At 37.6% G+C, this 22,191-nt stretch overlaps 1 protein-coding gene across 10 annotated transcripts in view; it reads left to right on the forward strand.

Annotated features, from left to right (window-relative positions):
- pan (transcription factor pangolin) overlaps positions 1–22,191 on the forward strand; it is a 213,682-nt gene that overhangs the window by 171,555 nt on the left and 19,936 nt on the right. For 6 of the 10 annotated variants that reach the window (XM_089739613.1, XM_089739614.1, XM_089739621.1 and 3 more), the window contains 3 exons: positions 19,166–19,289; positions 19,715–19,811; positions 21,444–21,566. In XM_089739613.1, coding sequence (XP_089595739.1) covers positions 19,166–19,289; positions 19,715–19,811; positions 21,444–21,566 — 344 coding nt within the window. The remainder of the gene's footprint in view (positions 1–19,165; positions 19,290–19,714; positions 19,812–21,443; positions 21,567–22,191) is intronic. The other 4 variants (XM_089739615.1, XM_089739616.1, XM_089739619.1 and 1 more) reach the window with 1 other exon arrangement.

Raw genomic sequence — 22,191 nt, forward strand, 5'->3', positions numbered from 1 at the left:
ATTTCAAACATCCGACGACTTCTGCGAAGCAAAATCTTTTTTTTTTTTTTTAATAACACCTCTTAATTATAATATAATTTAGACTTTTTTATGTTATTGTCTTTGATATTTATTTTTTACGGTTTACCACTTTTACAAGCGGTTTGACGCTTCTGATCTTGGCCAGTTTCATAAAAAATAATGATAAAAACTTCATTCAATAATAAAACGTTTCACTTATTTCTTAATAGTTGAATTATAAATGAAACAACATATAATAGCGTTCTTTTTTAATTTAAATTTGAGATCCTATATTTTTTTAATTCTGTTTCGCGGCTTAGTGTAGATATGTACAAATTAAATGGGTATTATTTTATGTGATAAAATTAATAAAAAAATACAGGGATAGGCCAAAAACAAAACTGAAGTTACAAGATATAATTGGTTCATCGCTAAATTATACAAAATTCCAAAAATACGATGACACTTTTCTGCGAATAAATGGTTTTATTGCGTCAAAATCCTCGAGTCGTTCGAATTTTGCTATATATGATGCAAATTTGAAGTTTGTCCATGGCATAGCACCCACATAAATCACGGCAATTATCAAATTCTCGGTCTCATCTCATCTGCATACACACACACACAGGCACACACGCACGCGCGGCGGCAAGATCAAAGCCGACGCGACCCCTTTGTAGGTACCGCTGGCGCGTGCCATCTTTTTCCTTTCCGTCTACGAAGACGTAAGAATACAGGGGTGCGAGCGAGATAGTAGTAGAACTGATTATGTAGCGCTTGCAACGTGAATATTTCACCTCGTTATCGGGTCTTGTTTGTGTTAGATAGAGATGGATAGAATTTTTGAATTAGTCATATCGATAGTTTGATTAAAAATATAATTAGAAAAATGAGTGAATAAATTTAATGCGTGTTGCTTTTCTACATTATTCACAGGATTCGGTTAGTGATTATCTTAATGTAAAAATTAATTGGATTATTTATATATCGTCATATCAGAACTAATGCGATTACATACTGTTTTATGTAATTATAAACACAATCAGTTATGCGATCGCGTGTTAATTATTTTTTCAAATCAATATCGACGCTTGTTTTCTTATTATCTAGATTGATGGTGGATGACGAAACATAAGAATACCGACGTGCCCTAAGCTTGTTTGGCGACTTAATATTTCCGGACCGCCTTCAACTTATCATCGCGCGATTCATTTTCGATAAAATTATGGAAAACTTCAAAATACATAATCGTATTATAAGTGATAATATATTCGTTGCTAATCTCTTAACGTTAATTAGTAGAAAGGCTTGAAGCACAAACGTATCTATAACATAAATAAAAAGTATCGATAATTGTTAACAACACATTGCCTCATCCCTATCGACAGTAGAGCACAGCTCCCGGGTAGGCAAGACAGGAATCTGCCGATATCGATGCTAGTAATTAAAATAGACTTATTGCGTTTGTGTTTACTGCTGTTCTGCGATGTACTGGTGTGCTGGGAGCTGGTTCTTTAGGGCTGTCAGCTTGTATTCGGCGCGAATCTTTCAATATTGATACGAAATTCGAGTCCCTCATGACCTGCCAAACGCTATAAACCCCAATACTTAAAGGAGAGCTACTGCCGTAATCTAAAGACTGGATGTCCTAAAAGCTTGACCGCCTCCAAAAATGACACAACCCTAACTCAATTTTTAACTTTCAAACGGCTTTTTCTTGGTCTCAGATAAAAAAAGTCACAATTTGTTCTACTCGTTTTTGCCACGTTATAAATATGGTGATTCATTCGATCACCGTGTTTTTACTTACACGGGATATCGATTAGGTGAATCGCTCCTTTAAATGGTATACGAACAGGAAATATTGAGACTAAAATGGTCTGATTAGAAAATTACCAATGTACGTTTAATGATTACGAGTAGAATGGTTGCCGTCGCGACCGATTTCATTAATTGAAGCATTTAGCGTGAGGAAGAAACGTGGTTGTGTGCTGTTTGTTAGATTATCGGGCGAGCTTTCGCCCGTGTTTTTATTTTTTATTTTTTAGATAGATTGTTGGACGAGCGATTGACGGTTGTTTAGTGGTTACTGGAGCCTATAGACATCTACAACGTAAATGCCGCCACCTACCTTGAGATACGAGTTCTAAGGTCTCAGTATAGTTACAACGGCTGCCCCACCATTCAAGCGGAAACGCATTACTGCTTCACAGTATAAATAGGTAGGCCATACTATGAAACTGTATGAAAGAGTGATTGACAGCCGCCTAAGATCAGAGTGTTCACTATCCAAAAATCACTATGGTTTTGTACAGGGCTTATCTACCACCGACCCTATGTTTGCTCTAAATACGATCGCTGAGGAGTATCGTGAGAAACTTCGGCCATTGTATGTCGCATTCTTAGACATGGAAAAGGCATTCGACCGTGTGCCAAGAGATACGATCTGGTGGAGCCTTCGCAAGAAGAATGTACCCGAACATTATGTTAACGTCATAATTGACATGTACAGGGATGCGAGGTCAATGGTACGGACAGTAGTGGGTCAGACAAAACCAATAGCAGTTGCAGAAGGTCTGCATCAAGGTTCAGTACTGAGTCCCTTTCTGTTCGGCATGGTTATAGACTCACTCACTGAGGTGGCGCAGTCCTCAGCCTCGTGGACTTTCATCTATGCAGACGACGTTGCTATCTGCACCGAGAGCCGCACAGAGCTACGAGAGGCACTCCTGTTGTGGAAACAGCAGTTACAAGCCGGTGGCCTAATATTGAGTGTTACGAAGACACATTACATGTCTTTTAATGACCCAGATCCAGGTGACAACAGTCCGATTTCCATTGACGGTCAACTTGTAAACATGTGCGATCAATACAAGTATCTGGGTACTATGATGCACAGATCTGGAAATTTAAAATGCAACATTCAACACCGAATAGCCGCAGCGTGGCTAAAATGGCGAGAAGTAAGTGGTGTCACCTGCGATAGGAGGATGCCCGTTAAGCTCAAGGGTATGATCTATAAGACCATAATAAGACCTGTTCTTATGTATGGCAGCGAAACATGGGCGGCAACCAAAAGGAACGTACATACCATTCAAGTTGCTGAAATGAAAATGCTGAGGTGGATGTGCGGCGTGACTAGGCTCGATAAAATCCGCAACGAGTACGTGCGTGGAAGTCTAGGTGTACGGTACATCGCCGACAAGATGCAGGAGAGTAGGCTGAGATGGTATGGTCACGTGAAAAGGAAGCCACCTGACTATGTCGGAAATTTGGCGCTACTGCTCGACCTCCCCGGTCGGAGACCTAGAGGCAGACCCAAGACAAGGTGGAGGGACGTAGTGCTGAAGGACAAGAGAGAATGCAATGTTGCTGACGAGGATGTCGAAGACAGAGCGAAGTGGAGGAGTAAAGTCAGGAAAGCTGACCCCACCACCATGTGGGATAAATAGCTGGGAAGAGAGAGAGTATAAATAGGTAGGGCGGTGGTACCTCCCCGTGCGGACTCACAAGACGTCTACCACCAGTAATTACGCAAATTATAATTTTGCGGGTTTGATTTTTATTGCACGATGTTATTCCTTCACTGTGGAAGTCAATCGTGAACATTTGGTAGGTACCTATTTCATTAGAAAAATTGGTACCTGTCGGCGGGATTCGAACACTGGTGCATCGCTGCACACGAAGGCACTGGACGTCTTATCCTTTAGGCTACGACGACGACAAAACGATGGTGTCGGTTACTGAAGCCCAAAAATGCCGCCACCCATCTTGAGATTTGAAGTCAACCTGTCAATAACGAGTGGCCGGGAAAGTTTGTTTATTTCGAGGCAGAAATAGACAGACTGATGGTACACCCCGTCAAGATCCACAGCACATCTCAGTAGAGCTAAGTCTGAGCCATGATGCGGAAGCGGAATTCATTGCTCTTTGAATATACTTCCAATTTCCGTAAGACTGTTTGATGTGACAAAACGGAAATTAGTAAATTTGTTTTGTCGTATTTAGTATTATCAATATTAAATAAATATTATTACAGGCATATCTAAAATGATATATATCGCGAAGTTTCTGATATAGCACACCCAAAGCATATGGCTGATGATGATAAATAAAGAACAACTTAAATCAGCCGAAAAAAAGACTAATACGATATAAAAAAAAAACTTTCGTAAAAGCATAAAAAGAACAATCGTTAATTAAAAATATGTCTGTTAGACTCGTTTATTAGCTTATTAGAATCGTCTTCTAATATGATAGACGGGTTCATAAGAGAATACCGGTATTAACCGTGCAATGACAGGGCGCGGCCAAAACGACCCCACGTTAATATTTTACAGGGAAACGACAGCGTCAACCCACCGCAGTGCGCATTACTTTTTCCTTTTGATGTTCGTTCATGTCTGAAGGCTATAATATTGTTTATGTCCATTTAAAATATTATAATGATTTTATTGTGATTAAAAAAATATATGCTGGATTTGACAATTTTTTTAGATTATATTCAATCATATATCAGAGCTACTAACTGAATTTATCAGAAAAGAGTTCTCTTTTTCAACCTGTATCCACTCAATGCTGAGTGGAGGTTTCTTTAAAGGCACCTTTTCCGTCTCTTGCTTTTCGTATTCCAATCCTTAGCAGCTATTTTGACCAGGTCTATTTTGCTGGTGGTAGGACCTCATGTGAGTACGCGCGGGTAGGACCACCACCCTGCCTATTTCTGCCGTGAAGCAGTAATGCGTTTCGGTTTGAAGGGTGGGGCAGCCGTTGTAACTATATTTGCGACCTTAGAACATATATCAAGGTGGGTGGCGCATTTACGTTGTAGATGTCTATGGGCTTCAGTAACCACTTAACACCAGGTTGGCTGTGAGTTCGTCCACCCATCTAAGCAATAAAAAAAATAAAAAGTTCGTCTGTCCATCTGATTGGTTGTACAAAAAAAAGAGTTGATCGTGGAAAAGAGTTAATGTCACACAGGACGTTTCCTTCAGCTTTAAGAGATGTCTTCCTTAAAATGACGTTCGGGTGTCGGGTCAGGTATTTTTAAATGAAATATAGTGGTTTCTCATAAAATCAATCAAATTTGCAACTACACTGAGGCCTCGGCGATCGCGATTTAAACGATAATAAGGTCCAATTGAGCTGTCAAAAGTGACGGCTGATCGCAGCCTATGCTCATTTGTCCTTTGACAACTTGATTCGAATCAAATTAGAGCGTGGAAAGTAATGTTTAAGGGGTCGCTCTTTCAGAAAACCGTCCTCAATTTTTCCTTGCTTTACATCCGATATACCTCAGAACCAAAAAGGGTAAAAATTCAAAAAAATGTTTTAATGAGATAATTAGACCGATTCATCGTTTTAGTCGTCGTGGCCTAAAGGATAAGACGTCCGGTGCATTCGTATGTAGCGATGCACCGGTGTTCAAATCCCGCAAGCGGGTACCAATTTTTCTAATGAAATACGTACTTAACAAATGTTCACGATTGACTTCCACGGTGAAGGAATAACATCGTGTAAAAAAAATCAAACCCGCAAAATGATAATTTGCGTAATTACTGGTGGTAGGACCTCTTGTGAGTCCGCACGGGTAGGTACCACCGCCCCGCCTATTGCTGCCAAGAAGCAGTAATGCGTTTCGGTTTGGAGGGTGGGGCAGCCGTTATGACTATACTGAGACCTTAGAACTTATATCTCAAGTTGGTAGGCGCATTTACATCGTAGATATCTATGGGCTCCAGTAACCACTTAACACCAGGTGGGCTGTGAGCTCGTCCATCCACCTAAGCAATAAAAATAAAAAAATTAGACCGATTCATCGCAACTTAACATTTTGACTTTTTTTTGTATATATGTTTCAATATTCAAAACTGCGCTTACGGTTCAGTCGTGCGTTTTTATCGTCGTCATATTATTTCAGGAGCTTCAGTTTTTGTGGTCACCGGACGAAGACAATACGAAATATTTTTAATTATGAAATAATGGTTTTTGATTAACTAAACAAATAAAAAATAGTATCTTATGAAGTTTTTATTTTTGTTTGTTATTTTTATTTCAGTTTTTATTTTGTATTTTTTTATATACAATAATGAAAAAAAAACTCATGTTGGTTGTCAAAATCTTCAGTCGTCTTATTCTGAGCTATTGACAAAGGAATCTGAGCTATTGACATATAAGACAAAGAAAATGGTATTTTGATAATTGAGCGATCGTCATTTCTGATCTTCATCAAAGCTTAGTATAGTAGTACCTTAAGATGAATATAAAAGTCATCAAAGTAAATCATTGTTTCTTTCAGAAACCTGTTTATCGATTCACGTTCTAATAATATAAATAACCATTCCATAGTCTGTTTTCAATAAAAATATATTGCATGACTATCATATTATTTTCTTACAAATAATTTTATAACATTTAAAGTATATTGGCCAATAAGGTCCGTCTTAATATTTATTATTCATCGTTTTTTTTTACTGCCCTTGTAGTCAGACGACCATACGACCCACCTGATAGTGTGTGGCGTGAGTGGCCCATGGACCTCAGCAATGCCAGGAGCAAAGCCAACTTACTGCCGTTAAGTACTCTCCACGAGCCTCGTTTGAAGAAGGACATGTCATAAAAACCATCAAACCAGACACGAATGCCCAAACTAACTATAAAGTATTTTAAGTTATTTAATGTATCTTATCTTATACCTTTAAACGAGCAATTCTTGTATATATATATAATCTGAATCTCGGAAACGGCTCCAACGATTTTCATAAAATTTAGTATGCAGGGAATTTCGGGAGCGATAAATCGATCTAGCTACGACTTATTTTCAGAAAATGTTGTTTTATTCGTGTTTTCAATAATCAACTCCTCCCGACATCTATTGGCGAATAATAATACTATTTTTCTTAATTGAGGGCAACTAACCGCTTTAAAGACACAACAAGATGGCGTTATCAAAAAAAAAAAGCCGAGCAATGCTCGGTCATCATCTAGTGAGAAATAAATGAGAACCACGAAATACATTTTCCAATAAATGTTATTTTAAGGTAAACACAGCGTTCCGTATATAACCCGTAGAGCGGCGAGAGGTCGAAGGGACCCCGTGTAGCCGTGGGGCGGATTTTCACTAAACAATTCATACATTTATATTTCCTTTGAAGTCTAGCCGCGGGCGACGCGTCAACTGCAGGGTTAACCCTCAACTTGTATATTACACGTAGTAAATTGAATTTGCGAGGCTAATGTTTTTTTTTGTTTAGTTTTTTTTTCAGTTTCGTAATATCGTTCATAAAGATTAAATTGTGGGAGGAGGATAATTGTCGTGGTCCAACGTTCGGAGGCATTGCTTGCTGTTGATAACTTGAAGAGGTAACGATTGAATTCGTGTTGAATCTCCACATATGAAAAAAGCAATAAAAATCGAATCCGAAGATTTTTTTATACGTCTGGTAGCGGTGTGTTAAATAAGACAGTATTTTAATAGGTAACTATTGGACATACAGGCCCAATTGAGACTTAGAGGTCCTATTTCAATATAATTGACAGATTCTTATTATACATATAGAATCTGTATACATTATGCTTTTGGCTCTAATAACCACAAGCCCGTTTATCCATATAAGCTAATAAAAATATACTAAAATAATTTGTACGTTTTGTTTTAAGTTTACTGGTGATAGGACCTCTTGTGAGTCCGCGCGGGTAGCTACCAGCACCCTGCCTATTTCTGCCGTGAAGCAGTAATGCATTTCGGTTTAAAGGGTGGGGCAGCCGTTGTAACTATACTTGAGACCATAGAACTTATATCTCAAGGTGGGTGGCCCATTTACGTTGTAGATGTCTATGGGCTCCAGTAACCACTTAAAACCAGGTGGCCTGTGAGCCGTCTACTCATCTAAGCAATAAAATAAAAAAGTCACGAACAAATTCCTATAATATAAAAAAAAAAAACTGTACCCAAGACACCAATTACCTTCACCTCCTTAATTAGGCATCCGTAAACTACACGTGTAAACCGTGCAATCAAACAATAAATCGGAATAAAGAATTGTAATTGAGTCTCTCGGTCTAATCGACTCGCCGGGGTCGCAACCCGCTATTAACCCTTTGACGTGTCGTTTAAATTAATCAAACCCCCCACCTTTTGTTTATTAAACGACGCTCTATACACAACACTATTTGTCACGTTACAAATTTCACATGGTGTTATTCTGGTGAAGTTTGGAAGGCTCTAGAATCGGACTTAAATGGCCAACCTTCAGACACGAGATCTACGCGTCAGCTGTATTGTATTGAGGCAGTCTTACCCTTAATACTTAAACGCATCGTTATTTGCGGCAGAAGTAGTAGTAGCCTAAACATGGATCACGATACATCCCAACTAGTAAAAAAAAAATCGGTTGTCTGTAAAGTCAGTTTACTGACGATAGTTGAACGTGACAACGTCATAAGAAAATACTGATGGAATGGTTTCATTTTTCATAAGAAAATTTTAATTTTATTTGTTTGATAGATATTTTGTATGGACAATTGACACCACATTCACTTTTCACTGAACTTCATACTTGACGAAAACATGTAAATGTATTATTGTATAGCAGCTGTCCACGCGGATGCATCGCTCACTCAAGTAGATGTCGAACGCTGCCGAACGCGGAGGCCGATTGTGCTCTTTGTCGCTCGTTGCGCGCTCTCGCTTGCACTTCAAGCCTTGAATGGAACGCCTCAATGAGTCATGTTTTTTCGTGCGTGCAGCCGGCTCCATCGAATTATAACACGTTGTCACGTCAAAATGACAATTAAAAAATAACCAAAAAATAATCCACTAACCGCTTGGCGAAGAACATTAATTCCGAATAAGTCGCCCAAGACAAATGAAGATAATTCAATACCACTTTTGTTAATCACATAATTTCATATCATCAAACCTTTGTACGTTCCGTGCAGACAGAAAGATAATGATTTTAATTACAAACCGTAAAACAATTACATTGGTAGCTGTGCAACATTTTTAGTGTTGAATTTATTGAACATTCTGTGTATATTGATCATATCTGTCTTTCGAATAGAATTAATCTAGTCATTTTTTTTTAAGTTCAGCGTTATATATACTGGGTTTAAACTCCGTAAATCTTTTTTTATTATTATTGCTTAGATGGATAGACGAGCTCACAGCCCACCTGGTGTTAAGTGGTTACTGGAGCCAGTAGACATCTACAACGTAAATGCGCCACCCACCTTGAGATATAAGCTCTAAAGTCTCAAGTATAGTTACAACGGCTGCCTCACCCTTCAAACCGAAACGCATTACTGCTTCACGGCAGAAATAGGCATCTGTAACAATCACAGAATAATTTAATAGCAAATGCTTATTAGAAAAAACGAAATAAACGACAAATGTACTGAAATTAATAAGATTTCAGAGAATGTTTCATGATACCACTAAATGCGCTGCTTTCAAGCTCCAACAAGGATTTTAAACGCTATTAATACTTGGGAAGGTTCAAGTTTCCTTGCGAGACAAATCACACTCTACCTGGGTATTAAGCCGATTGACTGAAATGTAACAAGAATGATTGCTATGTTGCTAAATGTATAACCATCATGTAATTTGGGAGTTACTAATATATGTAAATATTCTGTAATGTATTAAAGAATGATGTTATTATTTAGAAAGAGCATTTTTACGAATGAAATCTTTTGCAATCTAACGCAGTCAATTTAATTAAGTAGTAAATAAGCTATTTAGCGGAAATTAATGTTTTAAAAATTGCATTTAGTATTCATATTAATGCTAATGCTAACTATAATTTATTTAAATAAAATATTGCTCTAAAACAAATTCCGAGCGAATTCAAATCAAGTTGAGGTTCAAGTTTTGTGGAAATTTTGTAAATAAAGTGATCACTAGAATCAAGTCGAGGTGGATGGTTAGAAATGATGCTAGGTTGTTTTGTTTTTGTTTTAATACATAATATAATACAATTCCTATTTGGGGCTGGGAGAACATCTGTCCCCGTCAAAATTACAATGAATATGAATTTGTAGATCCGACATCGCGTCTTAATTTAGATGAATCTAATTGGGTTGGTTTAGATGAATCTACTTCATCACTGGTGGTAGGACCTCTTGGGGTCCACACGGGTAGGTACCACCACCCCGCCTATTTCCGCCGTGAAGCAGTAATGCGTTTCGGTTCGAAGGGTGGGGTAGCCGTTGTAACTATACTGAGAACTTAGAACTTATATATCTCGAGTTGGGTGGCGCATTTACGTTGTTGATGTCTATGGGTTCCAGTAACCACTTAACATCAGGTGGGCTGTGAGCTCGTCCATCCATCTAAGCAATAAAAAAAGTAAAAAATAAAACTTGAGTGAATAACACTTAACACCGAGGGGTCCCAAGGCATAGTTTTCCACTTAAGTCAGACTGAAATTTACCGAATTAAATCTGATTTCGCACCACGAATGTTCGTCGTAAGCCAGTCGTTTGTTTCCATGAATGACGGGTAGCCGACATGTTTTACAGGGAGAAAGCGCGTCCCGAGACATGAGATACGTATGTGTCGTTGTGACCTGCCACCGACATGGCAGTAATGCGCTGTCACATTCGTCTTTTTGCCTCGCATACAGCGAAGATGGACGCGCATATTTTTGTTTAATGGTACAATCCGTAACAACGATGTCGAGTTTATTGCTGGCGATACATATTCGACTACAGAGATTTAAGGGACAACTAAATGAGCTACATTTAGCAAATAAAAAAAAACCCAGCACTTTCCATACCGCTGTAAATTTTTATATCAATCAAAGAGGCAGCGGCTTGGCTCTGCCCCTGGCATTGCTGAAGTCCATGGGCGACGGTAGCCACTCACCATCAGGTGGGCCACATGCTCGTCTGCCTACAAGAGCAATAAAAAAAAGCATATCAATTCCCGCGAAAGAAGAGGAGAGTCTGCATGAATAAAAAAAAACAGACAGACAGCCTACGTCAAAATCAAACCTGATATGAGAATACTTATTGAACGCCAATATAGTAATAAAAACAAAGTAGGTGGTCTAATCGCTAAGAGCCGTCTGTACCAAACAACTATCAGATGGACAATAATCATTTAAGGAGAGATTTTGATCGAGATTATTAAATTAATAATATTTAATAATAAAAAATTGAACTTGTTCTTTTGTGAAAAGAACAGTGATCACAATGATGCTAACGTGTGACGAAGCCGCAATCTCAATATAAGACGAATTTGATTTCATAGTAATTGTGTATTAGGTTTTGTGATTAGTATGTTCAATATATACAATTATCTATTTAGTAATAAATTAGTGATTGACTTGATTGTGATCAAGCATTTTTATTTATTTTGAACATGCTTAAATATAAAAAAAATGTAAAATTAGAGAATGTTTAAATTCATGAAAACGTTACTTTTTTGGCCGCAAAATTGAAAACGACCCTTGATCTATACATATACATAATTATTAAGACTAAAAATAATATTCTCAAAATATTGATTACCGATTTTCGTTGACGACAGTACCACAATGAGTCACGGTGGCTCGGTGCAATGTACAGTGTACACATACGTTAGCAGATTGAGATTGATGCGAATTGGCCGGCTCGTAGCTTATTTTGCTTTTAAATTTAATCATTTGTGGAATCGACGACAAAACGGCTCATTTAATTACGTCTTCCTTTTACGTTGCTTGGCTGAGAATTTTGTCTAATTTTAGCGTCCATTGATGGGTAGCGTCCGAGATCAGAATGTAATGGTCTTTTTATAAGCACTCTTGGATGTGTTACTAGGCGCGAGTTAAAGGCTTAAATGGTGTTAAGCGGTAATCCCACAGACCACCTCGCTTCGAGCTTTAAGCTCGTATCAAAACGTTGCTCACCGAGCGCTCTGTACGGTTGACAGCGGCGTCATTATATTCATGGTAATGTCAGTGTTTTTGACTTACCGATTACTGATGAGCAGTGGGCCGTTCGATTGTCTATCTTTGACGGAAGAAAGACATAACATGACTGGGTTGGGTTAATCTCGATTTTTTGTTTTTCGAACACCTATTTTTAAACCGCTCAGAAGAAGCAAGTCCGAAGAAAGATCCATTCAAATATTTCGTGTAATTGAATGATCAAATTTTAATTTGAACCGGATTTTGTGATTAAAGTTTGGATAATCAATAACAAAGAGATAAGTGTATTTGATTTTACTGCATTGTAAAAGTCTCTGAGCTCCTTTCAGATTTCAATACAGACAGAACGAAAATTAGAACTGTTCATGTTTACAATAAATAAATAATAATAATAAATAAATAAATATTTACTAACAATCACGCCACGTTAACTGCTCCCGTGATAAGTTCGTAACGAACTTGTGTTACAGGTACCAGATACCGGAAATAAATGTAAGATTTTTATTATACACATACATATATTTAATATACATCCATAACCCTGGAAAAGACATTTATATTTATCATACAAATATCTCTCCTTGGCGGGATTCGAACCCGCGACCCCCTTGTGTAGTGACCATGTCACTTACCACTACACCAGACGGCCGTTAACAATAACATCAATTTTGTATTTTTCCAAAATAGAACAATGAAAATTATGAATCGTAAACACTCCAAGACCTTCCCGTGTTTCTAAAGTACAATATAAATTGCATACATAGCAATTATACAGAAGGTAAATACATAAATATTCGTCGAGGCTATTCCAATCTCCTAACGAAAGCCTCCTCCAGTACCGTACGTCAAAAACATAATTGGCATGCCCTCCGTTGTCCTGCCCGGATGTACTTAACGCTGGATGTGGCATATTAAAATTTTTTTATGAAGCAATGTTTCGTCTCTCGTATAGCGTTCGCGATTTTACTTTTACCTACGGACGTGAAATAGTTAAAGATTTCTCAACCAAATTGAGATAGTTTCAGGTGTTAACTTATATAGTTTTCTGGGTAAATTAAAATGAGTTGAATGTTTTCTTTTCAATAAGGTCGGATCTACCGTATGCGAACATTCGTGTGTTGTTGTTTTTTCCAAGGGCTGTTTCGTCTAGCCTATGATGTTAACCTCAAACTTTGTTTTGTGAGAAAGAATAAATGCTTAAATAGTCGGAGTTTAGATATCAACTTGTGAGGCGAATATGTCCCACCACCGTTTTTACAAACAATAGATAAACTCGATATATGTGTATTCGAATCTTTGTTATTGTTCTTAATCAGTTACCGCCTATTGTCCAAATATACTAATCCTGTTGACTGTTTTTGAATTTTATTTTTGAATGTTTTGTTCTGCATTAAGGTATATTCTCTCTCTTTCTCTCTCACTCTCTGCTTCATGCAACAAGGGAGTATCGGATCGATTTGCTTTTTTTTTTCTTTTTCAAAGAGATGATTTGCATGTAAAAGACAGTAGAATGCACCAGCCTCTAATTTTATTCTCTATTTTTGTGTTTCGTTAATTTACTATTATGGCAATCTGAAGTTAAACATAAATCACGTAAATTCCACTGTAGAAAGTATCATCCTTGTGTTTCTTTTATGTAGATCGGGAGAAATAATTAAAATAATGGTATTCCTAAAATAAGTCTTCCATTATTTTTTGACTGTCTTAAATGTGAGCTATAAAGTTAATAGAAAATTTACTGGTGGTAGGACCTCTTGTGAGTCCGCACGGGTAGATACCACCACCCTGCCTATTTCTGCCGTGAAGCAAATTCGGTTTGAAGGGTACGGCAGCCGTTGTAACTATACTTGAGACCTTAGAACTTATATCTTAAGGAGGGTGGCGCATTTAGGTTGTATACGTGTATGGGTCCAGTAACCACTTAACACCAGGTGGGCTGTGAGCTCGTCCACCCTTCTAAGCAATAAAAAAATAATAATGGACAGAATTGTTATACGTTATTCTGTGAGTTTAAATACAAATTAAGATAAACAATGTAAGTCTCTTCAAAGTTTCGTGTATCATTGTACACACATACATACATCTGCATAACATCGAGAGAGGTCATCGAACCAGCCTCCCCTGCTCCCCTATAGCAGATTCGAATACCTCCCCCTACAGAATTGAACGATTAGATTTTCTTGAAACGGACTTTTCGCATCGATACATTGAAATTGAAATGCTGAGAATTTACGTAAAGAGTTTTATAGAATATATTTGAAAAGACTAAGGAGATATTATATGATATTTATATTGCTTATTTTTGTTTTTTCTATTGATAGATACATATACACTTTTTTGGATAACGCCATCTTGTTGTGTCTTTAAAGCGGTTAGTTGCCCTCAATTAAGAAAAATAGTATTATTATTCGCCAATAGATGTCGGGAAGAGTTGATTATTGAAAACACGAATAAAACAACATTTTCTGAAAATAAATCGTAGCTAGATCGATTTATCGCCCCCGAAATCCTCTGTATACTAAATTTTATGAAAATCGTTGGAGCCGTTTCCGAGATTCAGATTATATATATATTAATATACAAGAATTGCTCATTTAAAGGTATAAGATAAGATATGTTTTTTGTTGGGGACTTATTTTTAAGAAGTAAACCTAACACAGAGTAGTTATTACCTTTATTCTTAAATCTTACAAGAAATTTCTTTAATTAAATATCAAAACATAATAAGATCAAAAATCATCATAAATTTGTAAGGGGCCGAAGATAACGATTATACCCTAGACGCCTTCGTCTTATCAATGGTTTCCGGTTCCGGCTACCGGGCTTGCAGTTTCCAGTTCCGGATCGAATATGGAGGAATGAAACGAAAAAAAAAACTCAGACACGAATATTTTATTCATTTTACGGTGTAACTATTCTGAGACCTTAGAACTTATATCTCAAGATAGGTGGCGGCATTTACGTTGTAGATGTCTATGGACTCCGGTAACCGCTTAACACTAGGTGAGCCGTGAGCTCGTCCACAAACCTAAGCAATAAAAAAAAAGTATATAAATTTTCATATCAATAATATCATATAATTTTCAAATATTTAGTTGCTAAGATAAGCATAGGCAATCTAAACACGACCTTATGTAATAAGACTGAATAAATATACAAGCTAACTTTCCATCCAAGTGCCACTAATCACGCAACTTCACTTAGTTGCCAACTGAGTGACAGGCTCAGAAATAGATGAGTCTGTGCATTGTTTAATTGATATATAACTCTTTGAATACAACACAAACATGAATAAGTTTGTTGACTGTTAAAATTAAGTATTGTGAACCAATTAATTCAAAAGCAAACTAAAAAGATGCAAATATTAAAAACTTTTATAAAACGAATTCAAACGAAGTAGTTTGTGTTTATTTTAAACTCGAATTCTCAACTAAGTCTAAAACTAGACCAAAATTTCCAAGGTCGTTTTCTGAAATCCACCCACCCACACCAGTACGGCGCGCCCAGTCACTCACACTAGCTCCGGACACGTGTACGAGCACCCCTACACATGGTTACCATGACAACGCAGCATCCTACTTCCACGCCCACTACCCCGGGGGCGACCTCTCAAGATATGACGCCCTACTTCGTTCGCATTGGCGAACCAAAGGGGTGTAGGTAATGCGCGCTTGTGTGCGTCGCGTCGGCGTTCCTCTAGAATTCAACGATTCCATTTTAAAATTCGGAGAAATCGATCCTCAAAATCTAACTCTAAAACCTGTATAAGAATATTGCGGTACCAAAGCCACTCGAACTTTGTTTATTCCTACCTATGCTGATGGCCTTGAGAGGCTATATCAGATTCGCCCGAACGTGTAGATGAGCTCACGGGGCTCAAACCGGAGTGGTGCTAACATTGGCCCTAGCAAGAGCAGTGCTTCGCAGAATCTACCACCGGATCGGAAACGTGACCCACTGAGAAGATCCGGCGTGAAACTCAGTGTGTCTGAAGGTTAAGATTTTAGATTAGATTCAATTTTAAAATTCTGAAAAATCGATTCTTAAAATCTAACTCTAAAACCTGTATTGCGGTACCAAAGCCACTCGAACGTTCGCAACATTTCGCTCGTTAACAAACCCATTCAGCTCTGAAGTATCAGTCGATTGAGGCAACATTTCTCGCGTCCTGTCGCCACGAGCTCCAATTAGCGACTGGAACTCGCTCGAGTGGCTACGACGTCACGCGGCATTTTCAACCGGCCTCAATAACTACCCTCTCAGCGATTTCTTCAACAGCGAACCACTCCACCTGGCCTTCATTAGGGACTTCGATATATACATAAACCTGAAAAGGCAATGTAGTCGAATTCAGAACAAAAAGTAAGAATAAAAAAACACATTTTAACGAGAGAAGTTGTTTAGCTAATAACAGTTGAACTCTTTCATTCGCTTTTCAAATTTTAATCACTAATTGCGTGATTAAATTTTTGAATGATTACGTCCTGTCAGTGGAACAAAGAGGGCTCGACGTCTTTTGTTTCTACCGGTCGCGCCATAGACAAATCTTATTATGGAAATATTTTCAAATTAAGAACTCGCTCCCGCATTATGCGTCTCGACTGTCATCATTGTCTATGGTTTCTTTTTGTTCGTCCTCGCATGTCGAGGTTTTTCGACCACCGTTTCGGTTATATTTTTTAAACCTTTTTCCCGAGCTGTCCGGAGCGTGAATGGAGGGGCATTGTTTGTTCGTGTTTTATTATTAATTAGTGGGGCTTCTTTGTTCGTGGTAATTATTGTCTTAATAAGCAGTTCCTGCTCGAATACGGACGAGCGTTGAAGGGATTGTCAGCCCTTTTACTTTTAAACGGTTCGAAATGACGTTGGATTTTAAAACAGGTTTCTTTTGCCTCACGTATTCTGTTGTAAGATTTAGTTCAAAAGTCAACCATTACCGGGGGAATGACTGGCAGGTTTTTTATTACCAGTTTGATCGCTGCCAATACTTATGTTGATTACTTGCGACCGTGGTGAAGTCGCTTTTAAATATATAAAAAAACAATTAGTTCATCGCCACTAGAAACCTTGAGATATAATTTTTAAACAAGCGTCGCGTCATCGAATTCTAACGTTTATATCACATAATAAAGTGTTGAAAAGAAATTCTCCGTTTTAATTAGAGGTGAGACACTCAGGTCGGAAGTGCTGCGCTGAATGGTGCTCGTCGGGCGCCATTTTGCATAATTGGGCCGCCGAGGGTAGAACGAAATTTATACTGTGCCGTCGCCAATTTACTTGCTAATGATGCGACTACCCATACAGAGAGATTGTCGCTTTTTTGTTAGCAGCTCTTTATGCGAGGGCTGTTAGTTGAGAATCTTGTTTGGGAAAGGTTTTTTTTTTTTTTTCAATAAAATTAGACGCAGCTATTCCTTTTTGTGAGTGGTTGCGTGAAGTAGGAAGTATATTTGCAAGTGCCCAATTGTATTATATCTTAAAATGTTGTCTTTAGATTTTTAGATTTATTTAGATTATTAGATTTGTTTGTATTGAATAGGCTCCGAAACAACTGAACCGATTTGAAAAATTCTTTCACTGTTTGGAAGCTACACTATCCCCGAGTGGCATAGGCTATATTCTTTTTTAAAAAAAAAATAGGTCTCCTTACTAAACTCCAATAATGTAACCCAAGGTGTAAAATCGCGTGCGCTGCGAAAACTATTGATGATAGAATAAAATAATGTACTATGACTTTATCGAACACATTATTATTTACAAAAAGTGTCGCGACAGCATATGTCTAACTATTATAGTTATTCCACAATAAGTGTCCTTGTATTGTACAATTTTGTCATAACGTGTTCGAATAATTTTGTTTTTGTCACATTGGCCACAACACACTTATTTATACCGATTCTTCCGAGTCTTACGTCTGACTTAGCAACTGTAGGAATCAGTGGAAGAATTAATGAATAATTAAACAAGGTTACAGCTAAGACTTGTGGATAGGGTAGTAGTTCTAACAGTTAACGAGGTAACTGATAACTTCCAATCATGCCGACGCTGAGCCAACCTTATAAAGGGACCACCCTTGGACTAATCGAGAAGCTTGATGCTTCTCTTAGTTGGAATTCAGCCCATCGGTCGTTTAATGTGTTATCCGATTTGTGGACAACATGAATTCTATTCGAGTTTACTAAAAAGGTTTCAAAATAAAATCATATAAATCTATCTCTTTCATGAATGAGTTAAACTCACCTTTGTACATAGTATTTAGACATTCTTTAAATCTGTTTTGATTGTATTTTCTTTTTGTGTACAATAAGTATAAATAAATAAAAACAAAATCATGCCTCCGACGTCGGATTATCCTTGATATACCTATGTATCTGTTGCAGCTTGGTTCTCTCTACGGTTCTATTAAGACTCTTATTTGATGCATAGTTTGTAAATCCCCGTGTATAGTTCTTCAGGCGTTGTGGAACATTAAGGGACGTGCAAATGACCAACTTCAGAGTATCTAATGTTGCTCATTCCTACTGGATTCTTGTGTTAACTGGTCAAGTTTGACTTAATGCTTCGGGAGTGACGCGTTATCGTGTTATGCTACCAATTAATATCAAACGTGTTTGTTTATCTGTTGACTGACTTGGTAGGTGCAGTAGTCAGCGCCGAGGGTCGTGGGCTCGATACCCACATCTAGTAAACATTCTTGTGATGAACAGGTTTGTTTGCTCTTTGTCTCGAGCGTTTATTATGTATATTTTTAAACGTATATCAGTATGTGTATCAGTCTTTGGTATAGATAAGACAGGGAATCCCAATTTGAGGGCGGATGACCGTGCGTGATTTGTTCCCAGTATTATAATTCTTGTTATAAATGTCTAAGGCAGTAAGCATACTAGTAAAACAATGAATGTATTTTTGGCTTTCAGATACATATATATATATATATATATATATATATATATATATATACTAGCTGTACCCCTCCCTCTTCGCTGGGCATTTAAAATTAACATTATTATTTCTTACAACCACAAAGATACTCATCATTAACGCCCGCAACTGGTGTAGGGAGTCCAACGCTCGTATAAATATAAGCCTATCCATTAAGTACATGTATTTTCTACGTGGATACCAAGTTTCAAGTCAATCGGATGCATGGTTCAGTAGTTATAGATGTCGTAAAAACCACTGTAGATTTATATTATATATTAATATAGATTGTACCTACTTTATTTTTAAAGTGTTTCTAATTGTTTCAGACAGGAAAGATGGGTTTGCCAGCAGGTGGTAGCCTATCGCTGTTCTGCCCTGGTGGAGATCTGGGGCAGCCCCCTCCCGCGCATATGGGCATACCCCCACCCTACCAGCTAGATTCTAAACTAGGTAAGTTTTTTTTTTTTTTTTTATTGTTTAAATTGTTGGACGATCTCACAGCCCACTTGGTGTTAAGTGGTTACCGGAGTCCATAGACATCTACAACGTTAATGCGCCACCCACCTTGAGATATAAGTTCTAAGTTCTCAGTATAGTTACAACGGCTGCTCCACCCTTCAAACCGAAACGCATTACTGCTTCACGGCAGAAATAGGCAGAGTGGTGGTACCTACCCGTGCGGACTCACAAGAGGTCCTACCACCAGTAAAGTCAAAGTTCTGTATTGATTTGCAAGCAGTGTGTAGAATATCCGCTGAATATTCCAAGAAGTTTTTTATGCCCCGGAGTATCTTCGTCAAATTCTTAGTTTTTTTTTTAAAGAAAATATGTTTGATAACTGTGTAATGTTTGTTGGTATTTCTCGTGTATTACAGCGGCTGGGCTTGCGCGAACACCCATGTACCCCTTTCCGGGGGGTACGTACCCTTACCCTATGCTCAGTCCGGAGATGTCGCAAGTTGCGGCTTCCTGGTAAGTTTGTAACCTAAACTTTAATTCAGTAAAACTTTGAATTAGGTATTCGAAAATTTGTAACGTAATAACTTTTAATGAGTGCGCTGATGAATTTTGAACACTATATAGTTTTATTGTGGGTTCAGTGCATGTTTGTTATCGTTTTGAATTGTACATTTTTATTATTTTAATATTTTCCTATGAACTTTTATTTAAGGGCAATTCTCAATGATACAGATGTTCGATATATCCCTGGTATTTTTAAGGTTTCCTTGAAACATTCGTGCAACCTAACTAAACAACAGGTCGCGCGATTCGTTTGGATATCGATGTTTTTAATATCCAAAAATGAAAATTTAAAATTAAAATCTAATTTTTTTTATTGCCCTTGTAGGCATGTGAGCGTACGGCCCACCTGATGGTGAGTGGTTACCGTCGCCCATGGACTTCAGCAATGCCAGGGGCAGAGCCAAGCCGCTGCCTACCGCAATTAATTAAATTACCATTTACGGGTTAATATTTAAATAATAATTCGGAACACTCCATCGCAGTTAGATCTCGGTCTTGGGCGAGAGAGATAAAAAAATACACACGATAAAGAATATAAAAGTGATTATCGCTACAGTAACTCCAGTCTCTTGCTCCAGTCTTAGCTTGGCAAAACTTGGCTATTTTGATACGACCTGAATGTATACATATTGTCATTGACTATGACAGCACATTTGCAGTAACGATTAGACTTGAATATATAGAAGTGTATATTTTTGTGTCGAAGACAGCTGAGATTGCGTTGCTCTTAATTTGTTACCGTAAATAGTCTCTCATCTCAAAAGACAAGAAGGCGTTGTGTTCTAAGCGACTCTCGTTTGAAGACTGACTTGTCATAGTGACAGGGAAGCGTATCGTCTAAGTTTCCGATTGACTTGTCACGTTTGAACGTAATGAAACATGTTTTGATACTTTTTTTAGTACAGACGAATTCGATCATGCATATTTTATTGGAATTCATATTAGAAATGTGGTCTTTTTTTTATTGCTTAAGTGGCTGGACGAGCTCACAGCCCACCTGGTGTTAAGTGGTTACTGGAGCCCATAGACATCTACAACGTAAATGCGCCACCCACCCTGCCTTGCCCGTTACGAATTTTACGTTATAATCAAACGCTCAAGTCACTTGGAACTAATAAAAAAAAACCCTGTTTCAGTGTGTCCAAATTACTCAGTCTTCGCCAGCGAATGGACTTAAGATGAACAAATAGCACACTAAAAAAAATAATTTTATAATTTGTTGACAGATTTCTCTATCAACATAATTTATTATATTACTGGATGGAAAATAAATGTTTCTTATGAAAAACAAAAATAAGGTGCACTAAAATGTATTAATACAATTTTCGCGACTTGTGTTACTCTTTAGAAATGATTAATGAAACATTTTCTTGTATTGCACTTAATTGCATCGAATTTTAGACTTGCCTTTTTTTCAAACTGATAGATAGATCGAGAGATACACGGACTATGTATGATCAGAGAACATAGCCAATACGAAATCTCGTAACCAAACTGGCGGATACTGAGTAATTCCGGTCGGGCTGTAGCCAATAATTTTAATTGTGTATTCAAAATGATGCTTTAAACATTGCATTTAAGGTTGACATACGGTCATCATTTCGACAGGCATACTCCGAGCATGTATCCTATATCGTCGGCGGCGAGTGGCTTCAGGAGTCCATACCCCACGTCATTGCCTATTTCTAGTTCTAGTCTATCAAGGTTAGTTTACGATGTTATACCACGTGTTAATTTGACTTGTGTTTATAGATCCTTCTATATCCGATGATGGTTTGGTGAGGTGATTGCTGCGCTGAGATAGTAATTAGGAAAAACAGAATACGTATCAAATTTAAACACTAAAGAATATTTTAATCGTTCATATCGAGGAGGGCTGAAAGACTATTTGGCTTAAGCGACATTTTTGCAACCTCACCGGAGAGCCATTTAAAGCTTAAAACTTGGAAAAAAAATTACAACCAAAACAACTTCTTCAGGTGTTTGAATGAAGTAATCTTAATTGTAGTTCAATTAAAAATATCAAACTGTTGATGCTGATACCAAATAAAACGCACATTTAATTACAAGGATAAATGTCAATAAAAGACAAATGATAAAGGGGGAAGAGGTCGATCGAAGAAGACATGGATGGAGTGTGTGTGTGTCAATGACGATATGAGAGAAAGAAGAGTGAGTGTTAAGATGACGGCTGACAGAAGAGAATGGAAAAGAACATTTTTCGGTACCTACCCCACCTAGTGGGATAAGGTGGAGACAAAGAAGAGGAAGAAAGAAAAAGAGAAATGTTGCATATTATTATTACATATTATTGTTTTTTACTTTTTTT

The sequence above is a fragment of the Bombyx mandarina genome, chromosome A1 (genome assembly GCF_030267445.1).
Source record: "Bombyx mandarina strain Sakado chromosome A1, ASM3026744v2".
NCBI classification, from domain to species: Eukaryota; Metazoa; Arthropoda; class Insecta; order Lepidoptera; family Bombycidae; genus Bombyx; species Bombyx mandarina.